Raw genomic sequence first — 23,880 nt, forward strand, 5'->3', positions numbered from 1 at the left:
TACCAGTCACTAAAGGCATTTTTGTGACATTCAGAATGCTGACCTAGGAATGCATTCTGTCCGTTACTTACCATTGGCTTTGTGGTTTGTAACTCAAATTTGGTGGCATTCTATTTGCTGGCTTTATTTTCTTTAGGTTGTTCAGCTTGAGTTTATTCCTTCTGTTGCTCAGACCTTATTTACTGTATTCTTCCACAAACTCGCTTTCTGTAAACAGGCCTTTAAATCTTGTTCTCATCTTGTCACATTTGCTGTGCATTCAAAGACCGAGGTTAAATGTCAAACTCGCTCTTCCGAAGGAGCTTGGTGTTTACTTTTCTTTCTCTGACGTTAAAGTGAGAGGAGTTATATTACAATCCTGCTAAGTATCCATGTAAGAGAAGAGGGTGTAGGATTTTTTTCCCCTAGCACACAGAAAAACATGAACTGTGCTGATGTTTCAGAATATATCAGAATTAGTACAAATGAAGCACTGTTTTTTAAATTCTGAACTGTGGTGGAAACATATTTAAATACTAGGTGATGGCATTTGCACACATTATCGTTTGTGTGCAATAAAACTGTATTTCGGTGAAAATGTAATGGTCATTTCCATTTAAAATGTGTTTTCTGTAATGGCAGTGCGCTACCACACTATGCATACTCCACACTAAGCCACTCCACTCTATGCCCTTCTACTCTGCCACGCCACTCCATTCTTCAACACTCCACTCTAAGACCTGCTACTTCATTCTACGTCCCTCCTCTCTAAAACACTCTGACACACCTTTTGACTACACTCCACTCCAAGCTGCGCAATTCACTCCACAACGCAACACGCCACTCCACTCTACACCCCTCCACTGCACCCAAATGTACCCCAATTTACCCCACTCCAATCTACTCCACTCCAATCTATCCCACTCCACCCAATCTACTTCACTCCACTTCAGTCTAACCCACACCACCCCAGTCTACCCCACGCCACTCCAATCTACCGCACCTTAATTTACCCATCACACTCCATCCCACCCCAATCTATCCCACCCACTCCAACCCACCTTACTTCAATCTACCCCACTCCACTACAGTCTACCCCATTACAATCTACCCCAGTCCACTCCGCTTAACCCAATCAACCCCACTCCACTCCACCCCACCTCCATCTACCGCACTCCACTCAAATCTGCCCCAATCGACCCCACTCCAATGTACCCCAATCCAACCCACTCCACTACAATCTACCTGACTCCACTCCAACCTACCCCACTCCACCCCAGTCCAATTTACTCATATTATGCCAATTTACCCCCACTCCAAACTCCACTGCAATCCATCCAGATCCTCTCCACTCTACGCTACCCCACTCCACCCCAGTCTACTATACTCTACTCAAATCTACCCTACTGTGCTCCAATCTACTCCACTCCCCAAATTCACTCCAATTAACCCCACTCCAATCAACCCCAATCCACCCCACTATTCTACCCCAGTCCAACCAACTCCACACCAATCTACCCGACTCCACTAGTCTACCTCACTCCACTGCAATTACCCCACTCCAGTGCAATCCACCCCACTCCACTCTACCCCAGTCCAATTTACCCCACTCCACTGCAATCTATCCAACTCCTCTCCACTCTAATGTATCCAACTCCATCCCAATCTACCAGTCTGCCCACTCCAATCTACCAGTCTTCTACACTCCAATCTACCCAATTTACCCCACTCTGCTTTCCTTTACCCCACTCCACTTTCATCTACCCCACTCCACTCTACCCTAATCTGCCCCACTCCACTCTAACCCACTCCACCCAGTTGGGTAGATTGGGGGAAGGTAGACTGGAGTGGGGTAGACTGGACTCCAGTCTACCTTCCCCCAATCTACCCAACTCCAATGTACCTATCCCTAATCTACCCTACTCCAATCTAGCCCACTCCAAACTAGCCCAATCTATCTCATTCCATTCTACCCTACGATATCCACCCTGTCTACCCTACTCCAATTTTCCCAACTCCACTCCAGTCAACCCCCACTCCACTCCAATCCACCCTGCTTTATTCTTCTCCAAACTACCCCACTCCATTTCAGTCTACCCCAATGTATCCCACTCCAGTCTACCCCAATCTGCCCTACTCTAACATACCCCACTGTAATCTACCCCACTCCAAACTATCCCACTCAATTCCAATCTACACTAATATATCTCACTCCACTCTACCCCAATCTAACCTACTCCAATCTACCCCACGCCAATCTTCCCCACTCCATTCCAACACAATCCAGTCTACCTCACTCCCATCTACCCCACTAATCTACCCAACCCCCCACTACAATCTACCCCAATCCACTCCACCCTACTCCAATCTGAAACATCCACCCCATTCGACCCCACTCCACGCCAGTCTACCCCATTACGCTCTACCCCATCTGACTAACTTTTAACCATGCAGAACAGCAACCACAATGGTGTACATAATGGTTAAAAAACATTGCCAAAGCCAAATAGCTCTTGCATAGGCGAGACCTTTTAGCTTTGCCAATGCTTATTTCTTTTTGGTTTCCTCTTTAGGCATGCAGCATTGCAATTGCTATCCTTGAAACAGGCCTTCACATGGTACTCATTCGAGAGAAAATTATGAATGTCATAGATTTTTCTGTGTGGACTTTATCAAAATAAAGCAACATTCATTAGGCATTTAAACAAGCAATAATAGCACAGTCAGTATTTAAGTACAGAACTGCGGTTCAGCTGAACTGAGTTTTTATTCACCTAGAACTTCAATTCGACCAAAGATATATAATAACAAAACATATAACGAGTGTTTTCAAGGAAAAGAAAATTAGGATAAGAAGACCCCAGGTGTGTAATCAAACCAGAACCAAAGTAAAACAGAAAAAGGTGAAATGAAACATTAGCATAGGAGGTGTATTGGTTGATACACATAAGAGGCAGCAGTTTCTAATCAAAACAATTTTGGATACAAAGTATCAATCATTGTATCGGCAATATGGAAACGTTGTCTGATTCTTTAATGATTTCAACGGCGTTTCGACCCTTTCGACCCTTTAAGGATAATAGGGTCTCATCAGGACTAAGATTGCCTGGGGTTGGCTGAGTTTGGAAAGTGCCTTGGGACCCCCCTAACTGGACCATGTCACTACCTTTGCAGCTTGCATGCCCCTGTGAGGGAGAAAACGACAAAGTCCACACGGCACCCTGCCTGAAGGTATAGGTAAGTCACCCCTCTAGCAGGCCTCACATCCCTAAGACAGGGTGCACTATTCCACAGGTGAGGGCATATCTGCATGAGCAGATATGCCCCTACAATATTGGAGTCCATTTCCTGATATTGTAAGTGCCAGTGAAGCCATAGAGAGTACATGGACTGGAAACTAGAGAACTCAAGTTCCACAGCACCATGATGACTTCACTGAACACAGGAGTGTTTGGTACCAAACTTCTCCTCTCAATAAATCCACACTGATGCAAGTGTGGGATTTATTGTACCATGTTCCCAGAGGCTACCTCGGAGGTGCCCCCTAAAAACCTGTCAACCCAGGTGTGGCTCTGAACAGCTGTAGGCAGCCAGCCACCGCCAGGCATGTTTCTGGACCCTTGGGTAGAGAGCCCCTGCTCTCTGGTACCACACAAAATGTACATCCTGGACAGAGGTTTCATGCCTCCTCCTCAATGACGGTCCAGTGCTCAAAGAGGGGAGCTTCAAAGGCCTGCCACGTTTGTAATGCAACCCCCAGCCTCTGCTGCTGGCAGAAGATGGCAAACCTTGGTTTACACCCCCACTATAGGCGAGGAAACCGGCAGGAACAATTCAAAAGAAGAGGTGTGTCCACCTCTACTAACCCCAAGGCAAGGTGAAGAACAACTTTCAGTCCCTGCCATCTTGAATATGGGGAGACCCCTCCAATCAGGGCTAAGTCTATGCCTCCCTCCCACAAGAGGGTGGCATAATAGAGGGTGTAGGCACCCCAGGTGAGGTGCTCATTGGCCCTACCGGCTACTCCCCTAAAACACCCCCTTAAATATACTATTTAGGTGGCTCCCCCAGACCTAGAACTCAGATCTGCCACGATCTAAGAAAGAAAGACTGAAGACGCCTACAGCCTTGGCCCCAGCCCTAACCACCTGTCTTCAGCTTCTGCAATCCTGCGACTTCTGGAACACCTTGGAGGACTGCTGCCTTCAAAAAAGACTCTAATCTCCTGTGGACAGCGGACCTGCCCTGAAGAAACCTACTCCACGGACTCCAGATCCAGAGAGATTTGGTCTCGTGCCCACTCTGCCGTCCACACCCACAGGCTGAGTTGGAGTGGCTCACCTGTGCACTGAAGTCTCACTGGCGAGCCTGACTTTGTGTCCAGTGTTGGCTGGCCTCTCCACCCTCCATTACGGCGCATGCAGTGTGAATCCAGCGGCTCCTGTAAGAAGACTCAGACGTCGAAAGACACCCATGCACCCGAAGCCCCTGGGCCTTGGTAAGCTGAATCAACGGTGTCCCTACGACCCCCTACATCCCAACTTAGCTATGCTGTCGTGTGTCTTCCTTCTGCAACCTCGGGTACCACGGCTTCCGCCTCTTTTCTGCAAGAAGAATCCTCATTCAAAAGCATTGGGCACCCGACATCGAAATTGCACCCTTCACCCGGTCGCCCGTGTGCTTCTGGTCGTGTATGTTTCCTGCATTGTGGCCCCCCTTGTGCTTAACCTAACCCCCAAAGCCTAGTCCCTGCAACTGATATACTTACTTGGAAAGCATTGGGCCGAATTCCGATTTTGACCACCTCACCCAGCCACCCCTGCGCCTTTGGTGGTGTAGTTTGAATTGGACACTTTACCCTGCACACTTTTACTCCGCGTGCCATTACGCCACAGTTTTTACACCGCAAAATATTTTACAACGCAGGGCTCTACAACACAATCCATTACAACGCATTCCCCATTACAACCCAATTTACTATTCTAACTCCACCACGGGAATGCTTTGTAATAGTTTGCGGTGTAAATCCCAGCTTTGTAAATGATTTTGCTGTGTAAAAAATGCAGGGTAATGGCATGCGTTGTAAAGCATGCGGGGTAAAGGATGTTTCCCGTGCAGTTTTGGTACTCACCTGACCCTTGCTGACATTTGGCTTTGAAAACTGGGATTGGAAGTTTAATACTTAACTGTTTAACTGCACTATTGTTTTCCCCATAGGATAACATTGGACTGTGTTGAAAAGTGTTGATTTTTCAAAGTGCAGAGTATATTTAATTAAAAACGTACTTATCTTATTACGAAGACCTTGGTCTTAAAATAAACAAGCAGCGTATATTTTTCTGAAATTGGTCTGTATCTCCTTCTTGAGTCATGTGTCCATTACTGATCGCTGTTGTGCAAAATATGTCTTACATTCATCTGTGTTGGGTCTAAGGCTGCTCGCCCACACTGCCACTAATAGAGCACTTTGGGTTTTACATTGAGCCCTGTACACTTTTGGGGAACCCCTACACCGCGCTATACAAGTATAATTGTTTGTTTGATTGTTTTATCTTTGACAAGGGAGAGGATTTGGCGCAGTGGGCAGAGCTGCCGACTTGGGAACTGGGTATCTGGGTTCGCATCTCGCCGTCTGCTCAACATCCTGTGATTCTGCCCAAAGCACTTACTCTCCCTGTGCCCATGGACAGTGCCTGGATACCCTCACACGTGATAAGCTGTGCTATATAAATCTACAATTTACAATGTTGGTTATAAAAATTGGTATTCATGTATAATCTAGTTAGGAGCTTAGCTGATAGAAGTAAACTTGTATTTTGGTATGAATCTGTAAATTGTAAATAAAAATGTGGATGGTGATACTGTTGTCAACATTTTTCCTCTTGTGCTTTGTTGTAGACAGGTAGTTGCTGATTGTTTGTCCTGTGTTTGCAAGTGCCTCAGTTGTCATGGATGTCAATGCCCTTTTGTTTGCCCTTCACACAGTGATTGTAAAGTTATGTTTAGCTTCTCAATATGGTGCATTTATGTTTTCCGAAGAACAGTGTATGTGGAAACCCAAGTGTTTCTGGAGACTTTTTGCGTTTCAAACCCTAGGTTGGATAATTGTACCTTCAAACATCTTAAATTCTATTATTCTTGTGATTGCCCACAAACTGATCTGGTTTTCCTTTTCATGGACTGCATTTTGAAGCTTCATTTTGTTTAAATACTGGCTGTAATCAAATTACAACTACATGTAAAATTGTGGTTGTCTTTTTATTTGTTAATTATTCATCTCACCTTCTGAACATTTTTATTTAGTTTTCCATTTTTAAAAGTCTGTTCTAATCTGTATGATTCATCATCAGCATTGGAGTGAGCTCTGCTGTTAACATGACACCAATATGAGAAAGTTGGCGTAAATGTGTTTGCTAAATTTTGTGCCACCAGTTCTCTGGGCCCTCCATGAACTCCACGAGCGGCTTGGTCCATTTTAGCGAGTTCCTGGATGGAAGTTAAGGGATCGTACAGGAAGGGTACATTTTGGGAGCCAATCGTAATAATAATGTACCCTTATAATGATTCGGCCTTTAACTCCTGAAATTAGTCCGATAGATGTGATATTTTGTGTGACTAGTAGGTTTTCCTTTAACACAAAAATATATACATTATGCTAAAGGGAATGATCTCTGCTGTAATTTCGACCTAGTTCGCGTTTGTCGTTTTCTCATTTAAAATCTTATTTAAATTTCCACAGATTGCTACTATCTCACCAGGAATGGCATCCTGTGAAAACACTTTAAATACTTTAAGATACGCAAACAGGTATGTTTTTTGTTTTCAGAATGGAAGTATTTTAATGTGTAATATGGAAATTGTGCACTGTAGGACATTTTTATTGATCTAACTTTGCATATATGTTTTTAATTGTTTGTACTTGTAAAATATTTAACTATTTTCCTTTCCCATCAATATTTCTCTGCTTTCACTGTTTCCTCCTACTTTTTTGTCTTCACTGTTTCCCAACTCGTGGTTGAAATGTCAGTTTTTCCCTTATTCATGGTGTAGATTTCAAAACGTAACATCCTAATATACTTGTGTAATCAATACTGAAGTACTTGCTTTAAGGGGAAAAAAAACTACTGTTTGACTTACTGTTTTGTGATCCAACTGTATAGAGCACAATGTACTCTTGAGTTTGGCTCATAATATTTCTTTTTTAGAGAACTGTAAGCTACTTATAGTCATAAATTCCAACTTGATATGGTTACATCAAGGTTTGTGTTCTGGTATCCCTTTCATGTTGCCGATTTAAAGAGTACTATTTCTTACCTTTTGGCCATCTTGGAGTGCTGGAGTTCAGAATATGGTCAATGAAATTGTGAAAACCAAAGAGCAGTAAGAGATTTTAGAATAGCGTGTCCCAGCGTTAAATATACAGACAACAAGCATGACCGGTTTAAGGTAGGGAAATCAGATGGCGTATCAATTAAAGCTAAATTGGATTATGTCTACAGAGATTTTTGTTTAGTGGACGCAAGACTCTCACCCGACACAGTGGGCTCCTGCTATTTTTATAGTTGTTGGGGTAGGCAAGATCCAAAACACTGTTCAAATTAACTATTAGACTCGGTTTTATTTGTGTCTCCTGTAGTAACATTACAATGTAAGTGGATGTTAAGGGTGGTTACCATCCCCCCAATATAAATCATTCAACATTTTCAGCCAAAAAACTGGAGCCACAACTGGGTTCTATAGCTTTCTTCAGGACTAGAGACTGAATTACCCTCTCCTCATCTTTCTCTGTGAAATCTTGCATTATTGTGTGGTAGCCAAGGAGTATCAATGTGATAAGAATAAGCAAAAAAATGTTTATAGTAATAAACAAATCCTTCAGTCTGCAATCTGTTATGCTTATGTTGGAATGCAAATTCATATTGATGAAATATAGTATTACACCTGTATGGCTAAGAGAAATATATACTGATTTTCACCTAATTAAAATCAGTGTAGCTTTGGATCTTTTTTTCTTCATAAGGCCACATAAAAGCTGCTTAAACCCAGCCGTGTGATGATAAACACAGCAAACAGATGCAAGGCGGCACATGGGTTTCTTAATTTTTTTTGTCTTTCTGTAGATTTCCTATATGAAACTCTTACCCTTCTCTAACAAGAGAAGAACAGCTTGGAAATGGGTGCCAGGGCGTTCAGTCTTTAAATGTGTACTGTTGGACTTGGCCCTTTTTGCAGGGTCATCCCTGAACTTTTTGCCTTCCTCCTAGCCTTTTTTCTGGCATGGTCTTGGTGGTTTTAGGACTCTGGGCACTTTAGTACTGCTGTCCAGTGTAAAATGGGTGTGCTCTCTGTGGTAAACATGGTAAGATTGGTCTACACCTGTTCGGCGTATTTAATTTACCTGTCAGTCCCTTGTAAAGTGGTATCTCAGATACCCATGGCCAGTAAATTAAATGCTACTGGTGGGCTTGCAGCGCTGATTGCGCCACCCACCAAAGTAGACTTTCAAACCTGTCTCAGGCCTCTGCCATTGCAGGCCTGTGCGCGCAGTGTTACTGCCGCTGTGACATGGCACATAAAGTGTGTGCCACGTCTGAGACCATCCTTTTACTGCATGTCAGTCACCCCTAAGGTAGGCCCTATCTAGCCCTATAGGTAGGGTGCATTGTAGGTAAAAGGTAGTACATGTACCTTAAGTGCGTGATATGTCCTGGTAGTGACAAACAGCCATTTTGGTTTCTGACTGCTGTGAGGCTGCCCTCTCATAGGAATGCATTGTGGATTCCCTGATAAGTGTTTCAGTGGTAATTCTTGATATGAGAGGAGCAGCGTGGTCAAGTTTGTTATGTTTGGAATAGTAATAATAAATGCGGCGCACAGGTGTGCGCAGATTTATTATCGCTAGTTTAGAAATGCCACTTTTAGAAGTTGGCATTTCTGTTTGCCATGTGTATTGCATGTCTGGCTCTGGAGTGACAGGGGCTGGTGAGGTGTGTCTGGCTCCAGGGAGGGCAGGGTGAGGCTGAATAGGAGATCTGCATTTGGAGTAGTGGGAGGAGTCCCCTGACCCTGAATAGGTCTGTGCTTGCCTGGGTGAATGCTGGCTCCGCCCCTGTAGTGTGTCTGATGACTGAGCCCCCACCTGACAAAGGGGAAGAGGAGCCCGGTAAACAAAGTGCTCCACTACCCCCCAGAACCAGTTGAGACTGGTTCCCAAAGCCCTGTGCCAAGGGCAGACAAAGGAAAATTAAGTATATATACTGGGGCTGTAACCCCATGAAAGGGTTCTAAGGAAGCCGAGATCGGTGGAGACTTCGCTCCAGGTGCATTACCAGATGTGAAGAGCAGAGTCTCGCAGGCCCCTTTCTGCCGCTCTCTGTCTAATTCCGAGGGAGTGACTCGACGGAGACCAGAGGAGTTCCCAAAGAGCCCCAGTGAGTGGGGTCAATATGGTTTCCTGACTGGGACTTGAGAGGCACGGAGAGTGCCAGTGCAGAGTTCGTTTTGGCTGCATTGTAGGTGCCGAGAGCAGCACCCTATGGGCCCCATTGAAGGGGGCCCCCCAAAGGCACAGTTGATGCCGAGAGCATGGGCAGCTGCAACGAAGGGGGTCACTTCTTCTTTTGATAATGAGGAAGGGGTGAGTGGCACCCCCTACCCCAGTGCTCTACACACATTGCTTTTGCTGCTGTGGCAGCCAGAGGGCCTCTTGGAAGGCTTTAGCATTACTCCCCGATATTTCGGACAAAGGGCATTTGGGCCCCAGAGAAAGGCCAGTTGGCCTGGGGTCATGTTTGGTACCTATGTGTGCTGATTGGGTGCAAGGCCCTAAAAGATTGGATAATGCGTGTATGCGTAAGGTGATGTATGCACCTGGGGAGTGTTACCAAGGTGCTCTCCAAATTGCGATTTATGCATAATGTGTTTTATGCCTAATGTATTGCAGACATAATGCGTTTATGCTGCTAGGGCTTATGCGGAGTACAGTATTTTGCCAGTAGTTACTGGTTGTGTTTTATATTTGCTACTTGTGCTTTGTGATGGTTCTGACAGTGGCCCGATTGGCCCTGTCATGTATATAATTCCCTGTGAATTCCTACCTGGTGCCAGTTGGCACAGTGTATATTGTGTGATTATGATTCTAATGTGTTTTGGATAATACAAAGGTATTTTTATATAACCTTGTATGGAGTTTCTTTTGTGGTGTGCCTAGTATGTTGCTGCTGTGTGTGTTGCGCAAACGCTTTACACATTGCCTCTGGGATAAGCCTGACTGCTCGTGCCAAGCTACCAAGATGGTGCGCAGGGGTTATCTTTGGGGTGTAACTCCCTTGACCTGACTAGAGTGATGGTTTCTGCCTGACTTAGGCGCAAGCCCTAGCCAACCAGAAATCGCTTTTCTAACATGCACTATAATTCAGTGAGTGAAAAGAGTATGCTTAATTACCGGGTAAACCTTAACAATTACAATTATACGAGCAAGAAGCCTGGTAACACGCACTGGTGATTTATAGTTGAAATTTGCCAAAGAGATGCACAGCATAACATATGTATGGAACATCACCCAGCTTAACACTACAACGTGCTGTTCCTATGTATTACTGGAACCAGAAATGTTCCAAGAGACCTGTTGAGATGATATCAATGTGCATAACAATTCAAGGATTCTTTTTCCTCCTAACCAAAATTGATGTGCACAATGTAGTGTGTACATATGTCTTTTATCGGCTTGAAGCCTGTAACAGACAGGAAGAGGTAACTGATCAAGCCATAATCATGCCTTGCCAATGTGGTAAGGTAAAGAATTGTAGATATATAATATTTATAATATTTATGCATTGGATCCAGAAGGACGTTATAACAGACTATGGGATGTCATTGTGAATAGGCATGTGGTTCAGTGTGTTGGATTCTGGTGGCTTGAACATTATTTTTTTTGTAAAATTTCTCAGTGTTAAAATCCTTGTGGGGATTATTACAACATTCTGGAATCTTCTGAGAAGTAAATAGGTGGCAAACGGCAATTGTGTTGTCTGACAGATAGCTAAGTATTGGAAGTTGGAGGGAGCACTAACATGACTGTTCTAGAAGTGTTTGCTCGACTTTTATACATGGCCCTTGCCAAGATAGAGGACAGGGGTTTTCGGTCCTCTCCAGAACTTAAACCAGTCACCTTGGGTGGGGAGTGAGTGCGGTGAAAGGGTGCTACGATATATCAAGAGTTCTCCAGTATTGGGGTGTCTTTCATAGATTCACATGCTTGAATATTCCCCGTCGTCGGAGTGGGAGTCCCACGGTAAATAATATAGCAATATATACAGCCATAATATATATATATATATATATATATATATATATATATATATATATATATATATATATATATATATATATATATATATATATATATATATATATATATATATATATATATATATATATACATATACATAAGTAATCATATAAAAACAGAGATATAAGTAAGTGATAACATCAAGAATGTCCCTATATGAAATCTCCATAGAGATACATGGAAAGAGAAAAAAGACATTCGCTGTCTATCTCTGTCATTATGTTAGTCCAAACTACGGCCAATCAGGCGCCAGCTCCTCTCTAGAACCTTCTCCTCAGAGCTCCTCACCTCAGATTTTCTACCGCACGTCGTGTGAAAGGGAGTCTCCCTGAGCTCTGCTCAGTTTTTTCTCTTCAGGATGACTTCAAGTAAGAAGTCTTTGTTTAGACCTTGTTCTTTTGTGGAAAGCTACGTTATTCTCAGAAGATCCACACAGTAAGTGTATTTACTGTCTTTACCCTAACCATGAAGTGGGTGAATGTAAATTCTGTAGAATTTTTCTACAAAAACTCTGAAAGACAGGGAAGGCCGTCTCTTGTTGTGGCTCCAGAGACTTAAGGATGAAGATGAAGTAATTTTCTGAGGTAGAAAACTTTACTTCTGGCCGTTCCCACACAGCCTCAAAACGCAGTAGTGTACAGGAGTTACCTACTCCTTTCCTTAAAAAGAAGAAAATGTCTTTGACTATGACATCTGCCACTTCTTCTTCTTTGAATACTGCTGTGTCGCCCACGAGACATAGTTCTCAGGCTAGTGAGGTTTTCAACTTTCCAGTTTTTCAAAAAAAAAAAAAAAAAATGGCTTCATCGTCTACGATGGCTCCGTCTACGATGGCTCCGTCTACGATGGCTCCGTCGACGGTGGCTCCGTCGACGGTGGCTCCGTCGACGGTGGCTCCGTCGACGGTGGCTCCGTCGACGGTGGCTCCGTCGACGGTGGTTCCGTCGACGGTGGTTCCGTCGACGGTGATTCCGTCGACGATGGTTCTGTCGGCAATGAATCTTTCGATGGTGGTTCCGTCGACGATGGTTACGTCGACGATTCAGTCTACGAAGATCTCTTCAATAGCCTTCTATGCCTCAGAGCCCGTCGACTGCAGTCTCATCGGTGAAAATAAGGGGTTTAAAAAAGACGACTTCTGCACAAAGGTCATTAAAAATCCAAATCTCTTCCACATATACAGCGACTACTTCGTCCTTTGCTGCTGTTCCTTTAATACCATTACCACCGAGTACTTGACAAGATATGTCGGGTGAGGTTATATCGGTGGAGGATTCCCGCCTTCCTTCACCATTGTTTTACCACTGACTCAGATCAAGATTCAGAAGAAAGTTTAGCTGAATCGGTTGTGACGGCACACAGTCCCTTAGATTTAGTAATAAGATGCCAGGAAGATAATAGTGACGAACAATTTTATCAGGAAGAAATTCCTACGGAAGACAAACTGCGACGCTACCATTGTCACTGATAACTATTCTGCAACTTATGTTGGACGACTATAATCGGCGTTTTTTTTCCTTTATCACCACAAGTGTCTGTGGTTCCGCTTACTCCAGTGGTGCCAACAACTATATCGGAACCGGTACCGGCTCCAATACTTTCTGTGGTAATACCTACAGTACCGCTGAGACATTCTTCAACTCGGACAGTACCTCCTCATGATACTGAAGAAGAAATTCCTCAGGACAGGGAGGATGGTGAGATTCTCGATGATGGTGGCGATGATGATGATGATGGTATGGCGGAGTGGGATAACTATCATGCCCAAACACCATCTCCCTCTCCGGTGCTACCTGGTGACTCACCACCTGTTGATATGCAAGTTCCACCAGTTAAGGGATAGGACAGCACTAACGTTCAAATTAACGAAGGATTATTTCCTGTACGATTTCAAAAATCAGCCTGTTAAACAAACACATACAATCCCTATAATCGAATTTATTGGAGAGGAAGGCAAAAAGATTATGAAGGCCTCATAGTCTTCCGGCACGGGTGCCTAGATTGGAGAAAAAGTACAAATCACCATTAGGAGCACCAGCGTGCCTCACTGGTCAAGCGAAGCCAGATTCTGTAGTTACACAGGCAGCGCAACGCCGGGCTAGAAACCCTGCATCTACGATCACTGCACCACCTGATCGTGGTGGATGTCGTTTGGATGCCATAGGGTGAAAATTCTCTTCGATGGCTTCCACCATGGTGAGAGCGGCTAATGCTTTAGCCATCCTGGGTCGTTAGGACCGTCAAGTATGGGCGGATATGTCAACACTAGTTGAGCAACTGCCGGAACCGTCAAAGACCATGGCATATGACAAAGAAGTTTTATTCGGAGATCAGGTGGATGAAGCTCTCCAATCGATAAAGAAAGATACAGATACTGCTCGCTCTCTGGGCACATTGCAATTTTGAAAACAGCCCTTTCGGGGTGCACGCGGACGCGGCACCTCCTCTAATTTTCGAAGAGGAATCAATCAATATCGACCTTATAACCAGGGTTCAAACCGATATTCCTCTAACCAACAGCAAACTTCTCGACAGCAGTCTTCCAAGACATACAGAGGAAAATCCTCTTACAAGGGTTACACTCCTAAGAGACATGACTTCCATCAGTCCCAAAAAATTGGAGGTCGAATCTATCGGTACTATTTTCAATGGTCCTCCATACAAGGAACCGTTGGGTTTTGGAAATTATAGAAAGAGGTCACACTTTGGAGTTCATCAAATTCCCTCCACCCACACCACCTACCGGACTACCACCGGCTCATATCAAAGAACTGTTACAACAAGTTCAATTTCTATAACACAAGGGAGCCATAGGAGTAGTACCAAGATCTCAAAAGAGGGAAAGGATTTATTCCCGATTCTTCCTTATCACCAAAAGGAAGGGGGAATGGAAGCCCATTCTAGATCTGAGGGCTCTCAGCAGGTATCTAAAGAAACAATCTTTTCGTAGGCGAACGCTTGTAGAGATCTTGCGATTATTTTCACAAGGAGATTTCATGGAAACAATCGACCTCCAAGATGCATATTTACATATCTCCATACTACGACAACATCGGAAATTTCTTCGTTTTCGAGTGGGTCGAGAGGATTTTCCAGTTCAAAGTATTACCATTCGGACTACGCTCGGCCCCTCGAGTGTTTACAAGGGTGCTAGCCCCTGTGGTAGCGTCCTACGTTCCAGGGTGTTCAGATCTTTCCATTTCTGGACGACTATCTCCTAAAATCACAATCGAAAGTTCAACTTCTACAACACACACATCTTTGACAGGAGGTGTTTTCGCGCCTAAGGGCTCTCCATAAATACCACAAAGTCCCATCTACAGCCTTCTCATCGCACGGATTTTCTAGGAGCAACTGACAGTGTCAGCAAGGGCACTTCTCTCCCAAGACCGTTTTAAAAAAAAGAAAAAAAAAAAATTCTCCGACTGGTAACCCTTATCAGATCAAAAAGATCCGTTTCTGTAAGAATATTGAAGTCTTTTCTGAAAATGGCGTCATCATGCATTGATCCCTCATTACAGATTACAGACACGCCCCATCCAAGGAGTACTGGATGTCCAAGAACGCCAGGTTACAGGTTCTTTAGACGATGTTGTAAACGTCACAGATCGGATGAGGTTGGCGCAAAGGTGGTGGACACAACCGTTAAATCTAACGGAAGGCATTTCTTTTCTGACAATGGTACCAGACATGACAATAACAGACGCCTCTCTGGAAGGATGGGGTGCTAATTTGGAGGATTTATCAATAAAAGGAAAATGGTCAATATGTCAAAAAACCTGCCACGTCAACAGGTTGGAACTCATGGCTATATATTTCTGGCTCTCAAAGCTTTTCATCCTTTAATCCAAGGAGAATCAGTCCTGATACAGACAGACAATACAACCTGCATGCACTATATAAACAAGCAGGGCGGAACAAAATCTCCGAAACTGTCTCGACTAGCTCAGTCGATTTGGGATTGGTCTGTCAACCATCGCATCACGATTGCAGCAGTTCATCGACCGGGAGTATCCAATATCCTGGCGGATTCCCTGAGCAGGTCCTCCTCATCGACCCACGAATGGGAGATGCATCAACCAACTCTAGAGAGGATATTTCAACGATGGGGTCGCCCACAGCTGGATCTCTTTGCCACACTAGAGAACCGGAAATGCCGAGATTACGCAAGCTGGCATCCCCACAAAGGATCTCTGGGCAATGCCTTTTTTGATGAACTGGTACAATCTGTTTGACTACGTTTTTTCTTCCCCCCCAATCCTACTCATACCTCGGGTTTCTGTGGAAGATGCGGAGGCAACCTTGCCATCTACTTCTATAGCCCCCCGTTGGCCTCGACAGGCATGGTTCTCAGAACTACTCCTACTGTCTCAATGCGAACCAATCCTTCTACATCCTCGTGCAGATCTCTGACGATGGACAAGAAAAAAAAAAAAAAAATTGTCATCCGAATCCCTCCTCACTGAGCTTATCAGCTTGGAACCTGAGCACTGTGAATTTACCCATTTAGACATTCCACAGGACTGTAGAGACATTTTGGCTCAGGCGAGGGCTCTTTCTACGGTGAAAACGTACAAATTAAAGTGGAAAAGGTTCTCCACTGGTGTGCATCTATTGGGGTGCACCCGTTTTCACTCCAATCCAGAACAATTGTTACCGTTTTTTCTTGCATTTCGCTAACTCCGGATTCTCTCATGCAACCTTTAGGGGTTTTTTCTGGCGGCAATTTCCCGTTTCCGTCAGGATGGTTCAACTTCCCTTTGTTCTTCAAGGATTATCCATCAATTCTTCTAGGGGTTATTTTGCAATTTTCCTCCTGTTAGACGCCCTCCTCCATTGTGGCATCTGAACATCGTATTGGCTCAACTAATGAGACCACCGTACGAACCGATTCACAAGGTCGAGTTGAAGTATCTAACATGTAAGGTGGCTCGTCTTCGGGCGCTAACGTCTTCACGTCGCGTCCGTGACATTCATGCATTTACAATAAATCCACCTTTTTCCTACAGTTCAAACCAGATTCTGTGGTATTGCGTACAAATCCAACTTTCTTGCCGAAGGTGCCTTCAGACTTTCATATTAATGAACCAGTGATTTTAAGAACTTTCTTTGCTAATCCGCAAACTCCTGCGGAGCAGAGATTACATTCCCTGGATGTGTAACGATGTTTAACATTCTACATCAGCAGAACGGCTGCTTTACGAAAGACTGATCAACTATTCATAGCGTTTGGACGCTTTCACAAGGGTCGTCCAGTGACGAAACCAACTATTGCACGTTGAGTTTCAGCTGCCATCGTCTTCTGCCATAAAAAGGCAAACAAGCCATTGCAGTCACCAGTGAGGGCTCACTCCACCAGAGCAATGTCTTCCTCAACTGCTTTATTTGCTGGAGTGCCTTTGCATCAGATCTGCAGAGCAGCTACGTGGTCGAGCAGACACACGTTTACAAGACACTATTGCTTGACAATCTTTAAACGAGGAGTATGCTGCAGTTGGGCAGGCAGTGCTTCGCAATCTTTTTAAATAAGATGAGCCTCTTCCTTCCCTCCTCCATATTGTTTCCATTTATAATTGACATAATGATGCATTTATACTGTTACAGTTATTCAGTACTGTCATATGCATAAGAAGATTGATTGTCATTACAATTTCGAAGCTGTGTGATCATGGAAACAATGATGATTGTTACTGCTAGCTATTCTATATTCAAGCATGTGAATCTATGAAAGACACCCCAATACTGGAGAAGAACAATTGTTACTTACCTGTAAACAGGTGGTTCTCCAGTATTGGTGTCTTTCATAGATTCACATGCGACCCTCCCTCCTTCCTTCAGAGGCTCTCTTCTCCTCATACACTCTAAAAGTCACTTTGGTCCTACGAAAATCTGAGGTGAGGAGCTCTGAGGAGAAGGTTCTAGAGAGGAGCTGGCGCCTGATTGGCCGTAGTTTGGACTAAAATAATGACAGAGATAGACAGCGAATGTCTTTTTTCTCTTTCCATGTATCTCTATGGAGATTTCATATAGGGACATTCTTGATGTTATCACTTACTTATATCTCTGTTTTTATATGATTACTTATGTATATGTATATATATATATATATATATATTATGGCTGTATATATTGCTATATTATTTACCGTGGGACTCCCACTCCGACGACGGGGAATATTCAAGCATGTGAATCTATGAAAGACACCAATACTGGAGAACCACCTGTTTACAGGTAAGTAACAATTGTTCCTCTCTGACACCAAATTGTCTTGGCACACTTTCAGGAGGGATTGTGACATGTGGTCATGCTGTGCTTTATAGACTGGCATTTCAGAATAATCTTGTGAGCTCCAGATTCTTTCACGTATTTTCTGCAGTGTCCTCAATGTTAACCATTTTTTATTTTGAGTTTTATAAGGCACGAACTGGACCGGGAGGTATCGGAGCACTTTACATGAGCACCAGTTACGTTACAGATGGACACATTCATTTTTAGTAGGCACGGGAAGATTAAGTGATTTTCCCAGAATCACAGAATGTTGAGCGTTCCTGCCGAGACTCGAACCCGGTTCTCCAGCTCCGAGGTCGGCCGCCCTAGCCGTTAGGCCACATTCTCTCCCCTTAACCATTCTTCCTACCATATAGAATTTCATTTGTGACAAAACAGGTGGTTGCTGGTCGTATTTTTTCCCCATCCTTCTATGGTTAATTCATTATGAAATTAAGCGTTTTCCAAACAGTTTACCATCCTTTTGTGATTTTTCTGGTACCAAGTTGGAAAGGCAGTAATTTAAGCAGGCAATTTCAGTCAATGTTTTTTTTGTATTCTGAATTGCTATGAGCTTTTTAAGTAGACCACAGAGGATTGCAACTCATTTGTCCACAAGATGTTCTACTAGTTTTGACATTTTCGGAGGTTTGCTTTTGAATATCTGCCAGGTGGGTATCAGAGATTGAGTACTTAAGTTTACTAGATATTTGTTGGTTGATGCAGTTAGTCTTTTCTTGATGCGTGGTTGATTTGTTCTTAAGTTTCCACAGTTGCTATGTGTTTCGGTACCATTGCTAATGTAGCTGTTCAACAGAGGAGCTATCGGGTGGAAGAAGTATCCGTTAGAAGTTACCATCTGTATCAGTTTTTATGATTGGTACTCAATCCCTTCTGTTATATCGTTGTCATCCTCTCATTTGGGGTTTTAGGATTTTTCAGTAAAGTTTTCTCTAGTTTCTAGAGACCTGGGAAATGAGGTGGAATTAAGTCATAGGTTTGAGGTGGCTCCTTTGTAGGTGAAGTCATGACTTCCTACTGTTGATCTGGTCCTACGGCTACCAGAATTTCTTGGTCCATCTGCCGATCGAGGCCTTTAGGAAAGCCATTCTGTGCATATTTGGCACGCTTCTGGTTCCTTCCAGCAAGCTTTTGGACCCCAAGGATCCATAGAGGCCTTTAGTCTGGCTCATAATGACTATGATTAAGAGAGATGAGTTTGTCCCACAGTAACAGGAGAACAATTGCTATGCAGAATTACAGGGAGACCGTGGTCTAGACACCCCCTACCAGACACCAGAATTGTCTCTCCCCCTGGTCCCTCCACAGAGAAGAGTGCTTATTTCACCATTGTCATGCAATGGGCTACAGAGGTGCTTGACTTGCAGCTCTCTACCATGGGCATAAAGACCAGCATCCTCACAGAGGTTCTCCAGCCTGGCAAGGCACCTACTGAATCTCTCTTGCCTCACAGATATCCTCTTCAGCACTTGGGTAAAACCATGTTCTGGGTTTTCTGTCAGTAGTCTGGTAGCTCGTCGCCACAGACCAGTGCTGGGCAACCCCCACTGCCTGACTCAATATCCAATGCTGGAGAGTTTTGGTACACACATCCACCAGCGGAATAGACCCGAACGTTGTTTCTACAATCCTAGCTGACCCCAAATCCAAGTGCATGGGGACATTTCGTTGTTTCTATAATCCTAGCTGGCCCCAAATCCAAGTGCATGGGGACATTTGGCAAGCACATGTTCTCTTTTTCCAGCCTTTCTATACGATCTTTCGATTCCAGCTGCCTCCTGGGTCACTACACCCATACTTAGTGGAATATGGTAGCTCAAATGCTACTGACAGTTCCAGAGGTCCTCCTGATGTCTGTAGTCTGAATTTTCAAGATGGCCGGGATGTAGCAAAATGTGTTATTCGGTCTGACGTGACATAACCGATTGCTTGGATTGGCAAGGGGCACAAGTGTGATGTTTCGGCTCCATACTTGGATGTGGTCTGCCGGCTTCTCGGGGGATGTCCAGGCTTCATCCTTAATAGACATTCCATTCTAGGTCTCTCACCTCTCCGGTGAGAAAACTGACTCTGCCCTGGAACGCTTTGAAGAAAATCACACCACAGCACGTTACTTGGGGGTTGTCTGCTCAATTTTCCCAAACGTTCAGCACCTTTTGGGGCTATACCAGAAGTTTTTATTATTGCCAGACCCCGCCAAGGCTCCCAGAGGCAACTTTCAGGGTATCGGGTCCCCCATGCAGCTTAGTCCCCCGCCCCTCCACAGCCCTCAACTGTAAAACTACTTTTGTGTAGTTTGTGTACAGGGTCAGATATTGTTTCCAAAGGTGTAGAGACATCACTTGGGAAACATGCATCTTTCAAATTGACCAAAGGGGCTGCACCCTCCCATTTCTTTGTACCCTGCGTCACCTTCCAAGCCCATTAGCACAGCTGACGGAAGATCAAATGTCAGTTTTGAGCAGGAAGTACAGGCCATTTTGGGCCAAAGGAGCCACAGGGAGGACTTCAACCTCAGAAGTAGGAACTGAGTGCAACTCCTCAAACGGATAGGATAGATGCCTTAAATCCTATTTGAAAGCTACACCCTCTAAACACCTTCCTGCGGAATAACAGATTCAGGATGCTTACGCAGGCCAAGAACTTGTTTGTCTTGGAGACTGGATGGTAGCTTTGAACCTGCCGAATGCAAATTTCCATATTCCCTTCAGGCCCACAGGCATTATCTGCCCTTTTCAATGTGCCAGGAGCATTTATTTTGCGGTGCTCCCTTTGGGCCTTACTTTTGCCCCTCAGATGTTCTCAAAACTGATGGCAGTGGTTGCAGCACACTTTCGGAGGTTGGGTGTGCCAGTCTTCCTTCATGGCTGGCTGTTGACTGCAGTGTCGCCCCAAATAGACTACCTCCAGATTTTTGTGAACCTTCTGACATCATTTCCGTTCACTGTCAACGTGCTGAAGTCACACGTGCTCCCGTTCATTGTTTCTATCCTTGATACGGTGCAGTTTTGTACCTTCCCCAGGAACAGAGAATCCATGACCTGATAGCCTTTGTCCTAGAGCTCAGTGAGGATGATGTTGATGCTCCTGGAACTATTCGCATCCTGTTAGTCGATCACGCCAGATGACGCATGCAGGCTCTGCAGTAGGATCTGAAGTGCGCACATCACCTGGGGAATCTTATCGGATTCCATCCAAGTTTCGGAGGCGATTCCAAAAGATGCACAGTGGTGGCTGCTAGACTGCAATTAGACCAGTGGCAGAGACCTTTCCTTATGCCACCCAGACCTAAAAGGTATGATGGATGCATCACTACTGGGCTGGGTAGGCCATCTGGGAAAGGGTAGAAATCAGGACTCTGGCCTTCGTCAGAAACTAGACTCTATATTAGTTTATTGGAATTGCGGGCAAACCGCTTGACGTTGAAGGCCTTTATACCATCGATCAAAAGTAGGTTTATACATGTACTCACAAGACAACACCACCATGATGTGGTACCTCAACAAGCAGGGTGGAGTGAGGTCCTAAGTCATGTGTCAGGAGGCTATGCGCCACTGTAAGTGGCTGGCAGGATCTCTGAATGCCTGCGCAGACTAACACAGTCACCGACTCCTAGCGAATCACAATTGAGTTACACCCAGAGGGCACAGGATGTTTTTCAGCAATGGGGAGAGAGCCCTGGCTTCATCTTTTGACCATGACGGAGAACTCATAATGTCTGCTTTTTTGCAGGCTAGAGTTCCCTAGAAATCTCTCTCCTGGGGATGCATTCTGCCTAGAGTGGAGCTCAGGAATCCGCTATGCCTTCCCCTGCTAGCTTGAATTCTGAATAAGATAAAACCCAACCGGGCCCTCGTCATCCTAGTGGCTCAGGATTGGGCTAGGATAGTGTGGTACTCAGTACTTCTGAGCATGAGCGTTTGTCTTACGATCAAACTGCAACTTCGGGAGTATTTACTGTTGCATCTACATGGCAGGGTCCTGCTCCCTGGCCTCCACAATCTGCACCTCCATGCATAAAGATAATGCGGTAGCCAGTGGCGGCTCCTCGCTAAGGTAGAGTAGTGTCGCCCCACTGCTCTCAAAGCATTGTAATAAAAAGAAATAAGATGATAATAGCAGAAGTTATTATCATTTTATTTTCAATATCTGCCAGGTTAGGCGGGGCTTGTCTCCCGTGATGTCGGGGAGGAGGAGTCATTGTTGCAGTCGTCTTGGCCTGGCCAAACAGTCATCTGCACTTTGCATGTTCTCCACCCAGGCTACATTACCGCCTGGGTGGAGAACATGCCCGGGCTCCAGTCCTCGTCTGAGCACCGAACCACAACGCTCAGACCAAACCGAACACAGCATTGCCATTGGCTTAGGGGAACCAATCACAACGCTGCATTGCAGTTGTGATTGGCTTCGGGGAGCCTGGGTGCTTCCTGGTTGAGGAGCAGAGGAGAGACGACGTGGGAGAGACAGCTGTTCAGGTAAGTACATTCTAAATGTTCCTTTTTTTGCTCTTGACACTGGAAATGTTCTTTCTGGTCTCAAGAATGTTAGCTTGCTTCCTGAATGAGCTGCTTGCACTCTCGGTCCAGCTGCCTTACACAACATTTTTTCCAGACAAGCTAGTGTTGAAAAGTCAAACAGCATTTCTGCTGAAAGTGGTAACACCTTTCCATGTCAAGCTGGGTATCACTCTTTTGGCATCCTTTTCCCCACCTCATTCTTTAAAAGAGAAGGAGAGGCTCAATCATTTAGACCCCAAGAGAGCCCTCAACTTCTACATTGATCATGCCAGGAACCCTCAGGTGGATGATAAAATCTTTGTGGGGTTCTCAGCAGCAAAGAAAGGCAAGACAGTGCAGATAAGAATCATCTGTAGGTAGATAGTCCTCTTCATTAAACTATGCTACTTAAGTAGGAAGAAGCCACCTGAAATTGAGCGCTCATTTCACTCAATTCAAGGCTACTACTACTGTCCTGTCCTCAAAACCGGTCAGGCTGCTATATGGACATCAGAGCATACGTTCACAATGCACTATTGCCTTGACAAAAGTCCTTCAGGATAGGCATTTTGCCAGTAGTCCAGGGTTACCAAAGGTAAGTAACTTGTTTGTCTTGAACCTCTTCTGCAAAGAGAAATTGAAGATGCTGGTCCTTGCCAGAATTTTTGGCACTCAAGCTTGAGGACTGGATAGTCTATAAACCGAGCCTGAAGTCCCACTGGATGGGCCTGCTTTTTGTGTCAGGCTCGACTCACTATTAGTTGTGGTACTTCCTTTTTGCCTGACATCAGCCCCACAGGTCTTTACTAAGGTGATGGCGGTTGTAGCAGCCCATCTCAGGAGGTCGGGGGATTTCACTTTATCTCTACATGGACATCTGGCTTCTGAAAGCCAGTGCTCCAGAGATTGTGCAGTCACATCTGCAGTCAATAGCATCACTGCACCATGACTTGGGTTCAGTGTACCCAAATCTCACTTGGAGCGCTCTCAGCGCCTAGGGTTTATATCGACAGTACTGGGATACCCACATTGGGACTAGCCTTTCACCCAAGCAGAAAGTTCAAGACATTCAAAGTACTGCTTCCATGATTCCAGGAAGGGGCTACAATTCCAGTCCTGTATATCCTTAGCCTGCTAGATTTGATAGCTTCTGCCATTCTCCTGGTCATACATGACTGCTGGCATGGGGGCTCTCCATTGGTGTCTTTGCAGGCAGTGGTTCCAGCATGGGGGTGAACTTGCGGATTCCATTGTGGTTTCCAGGAATACTGCAGCTAAGCTTGCCTGGTGGGGTATGGAGGATAACTTTTCCAGAGGCAAGGTCTTCCATTCTCCTCCAGCTGTGGCCATGGTTGTGACCTTGTGCCTCCACTCTAGTGCGGGGGCTCATCTGGAGGACCTGGAGATCAGGTCCTCCAGAGGAGAAGAATCTTCACATCAGTCTGCTTGAACTGATATTTCCTCATTCCCTTCACTGTTGGATATTTCCAGATCTTCTCAGACAATAGGACAGTGGTGTGATATTTTAACAAGCAAGGTGGAGTAGGGTCCTAATCTTCCTGCCAAGAAGCCCTGATAATCTGGTCATGGATGCACAACCAGGGAATGTAGCTGGTGGCAAATCATCTACTAACTTGTTGAACACCAAAGCTGCCTCCCTATGTCTGTCATCTTGCCGACCACAAGTGGTGTCTCTGCCCTGAGTTTGTGAAGAGCATTTTCGATCGATGCACGGGGAGTGCCCCACATGGATCTGTTTGGAACTCT

General features: G+C 44.8%; 1 protein-coding gene across 8 annotated transcripts in view; it reads left to right on the forward strand.

Annotated features, from left to right (window-relative positions):
• KIF2A (kinesin family member 2A) overlaps positions 1-23,880 on the forward strand; it is a 418,450-nt gene that overhangs the window by 272,067 nt on the left and 122,503 nt on the right. For all 8 annotated transcript variants that reach the window (XM_085631560.1, XM_085631589.1, XM_085631578.1 and 5 more), the window contains one exon: positions 6,719-6,786. In XM_085631560.1, the coding sequence (XP_085487686.1) occupies positions 6,719-6,786 (68 nt within the window). The remainder of the gene's footprint in view (positions 1-6,718; positions 6,787-23,880) is intronic.

This window comes from Triturus cristatus, chromosome 2_1 (genome assembly GCF_964204655.1).
Source record: "Triturus cristatus chromosome 2_1, aTriCri1.1, whole genome shotgun sequence".
Taxonomy (NCBI): domain Eukaryota; kingdom Metazoa; phylum Chordata; class Amphibia; order Caudata; family Salamandridae; genus Triturus; species Triturus cristatus.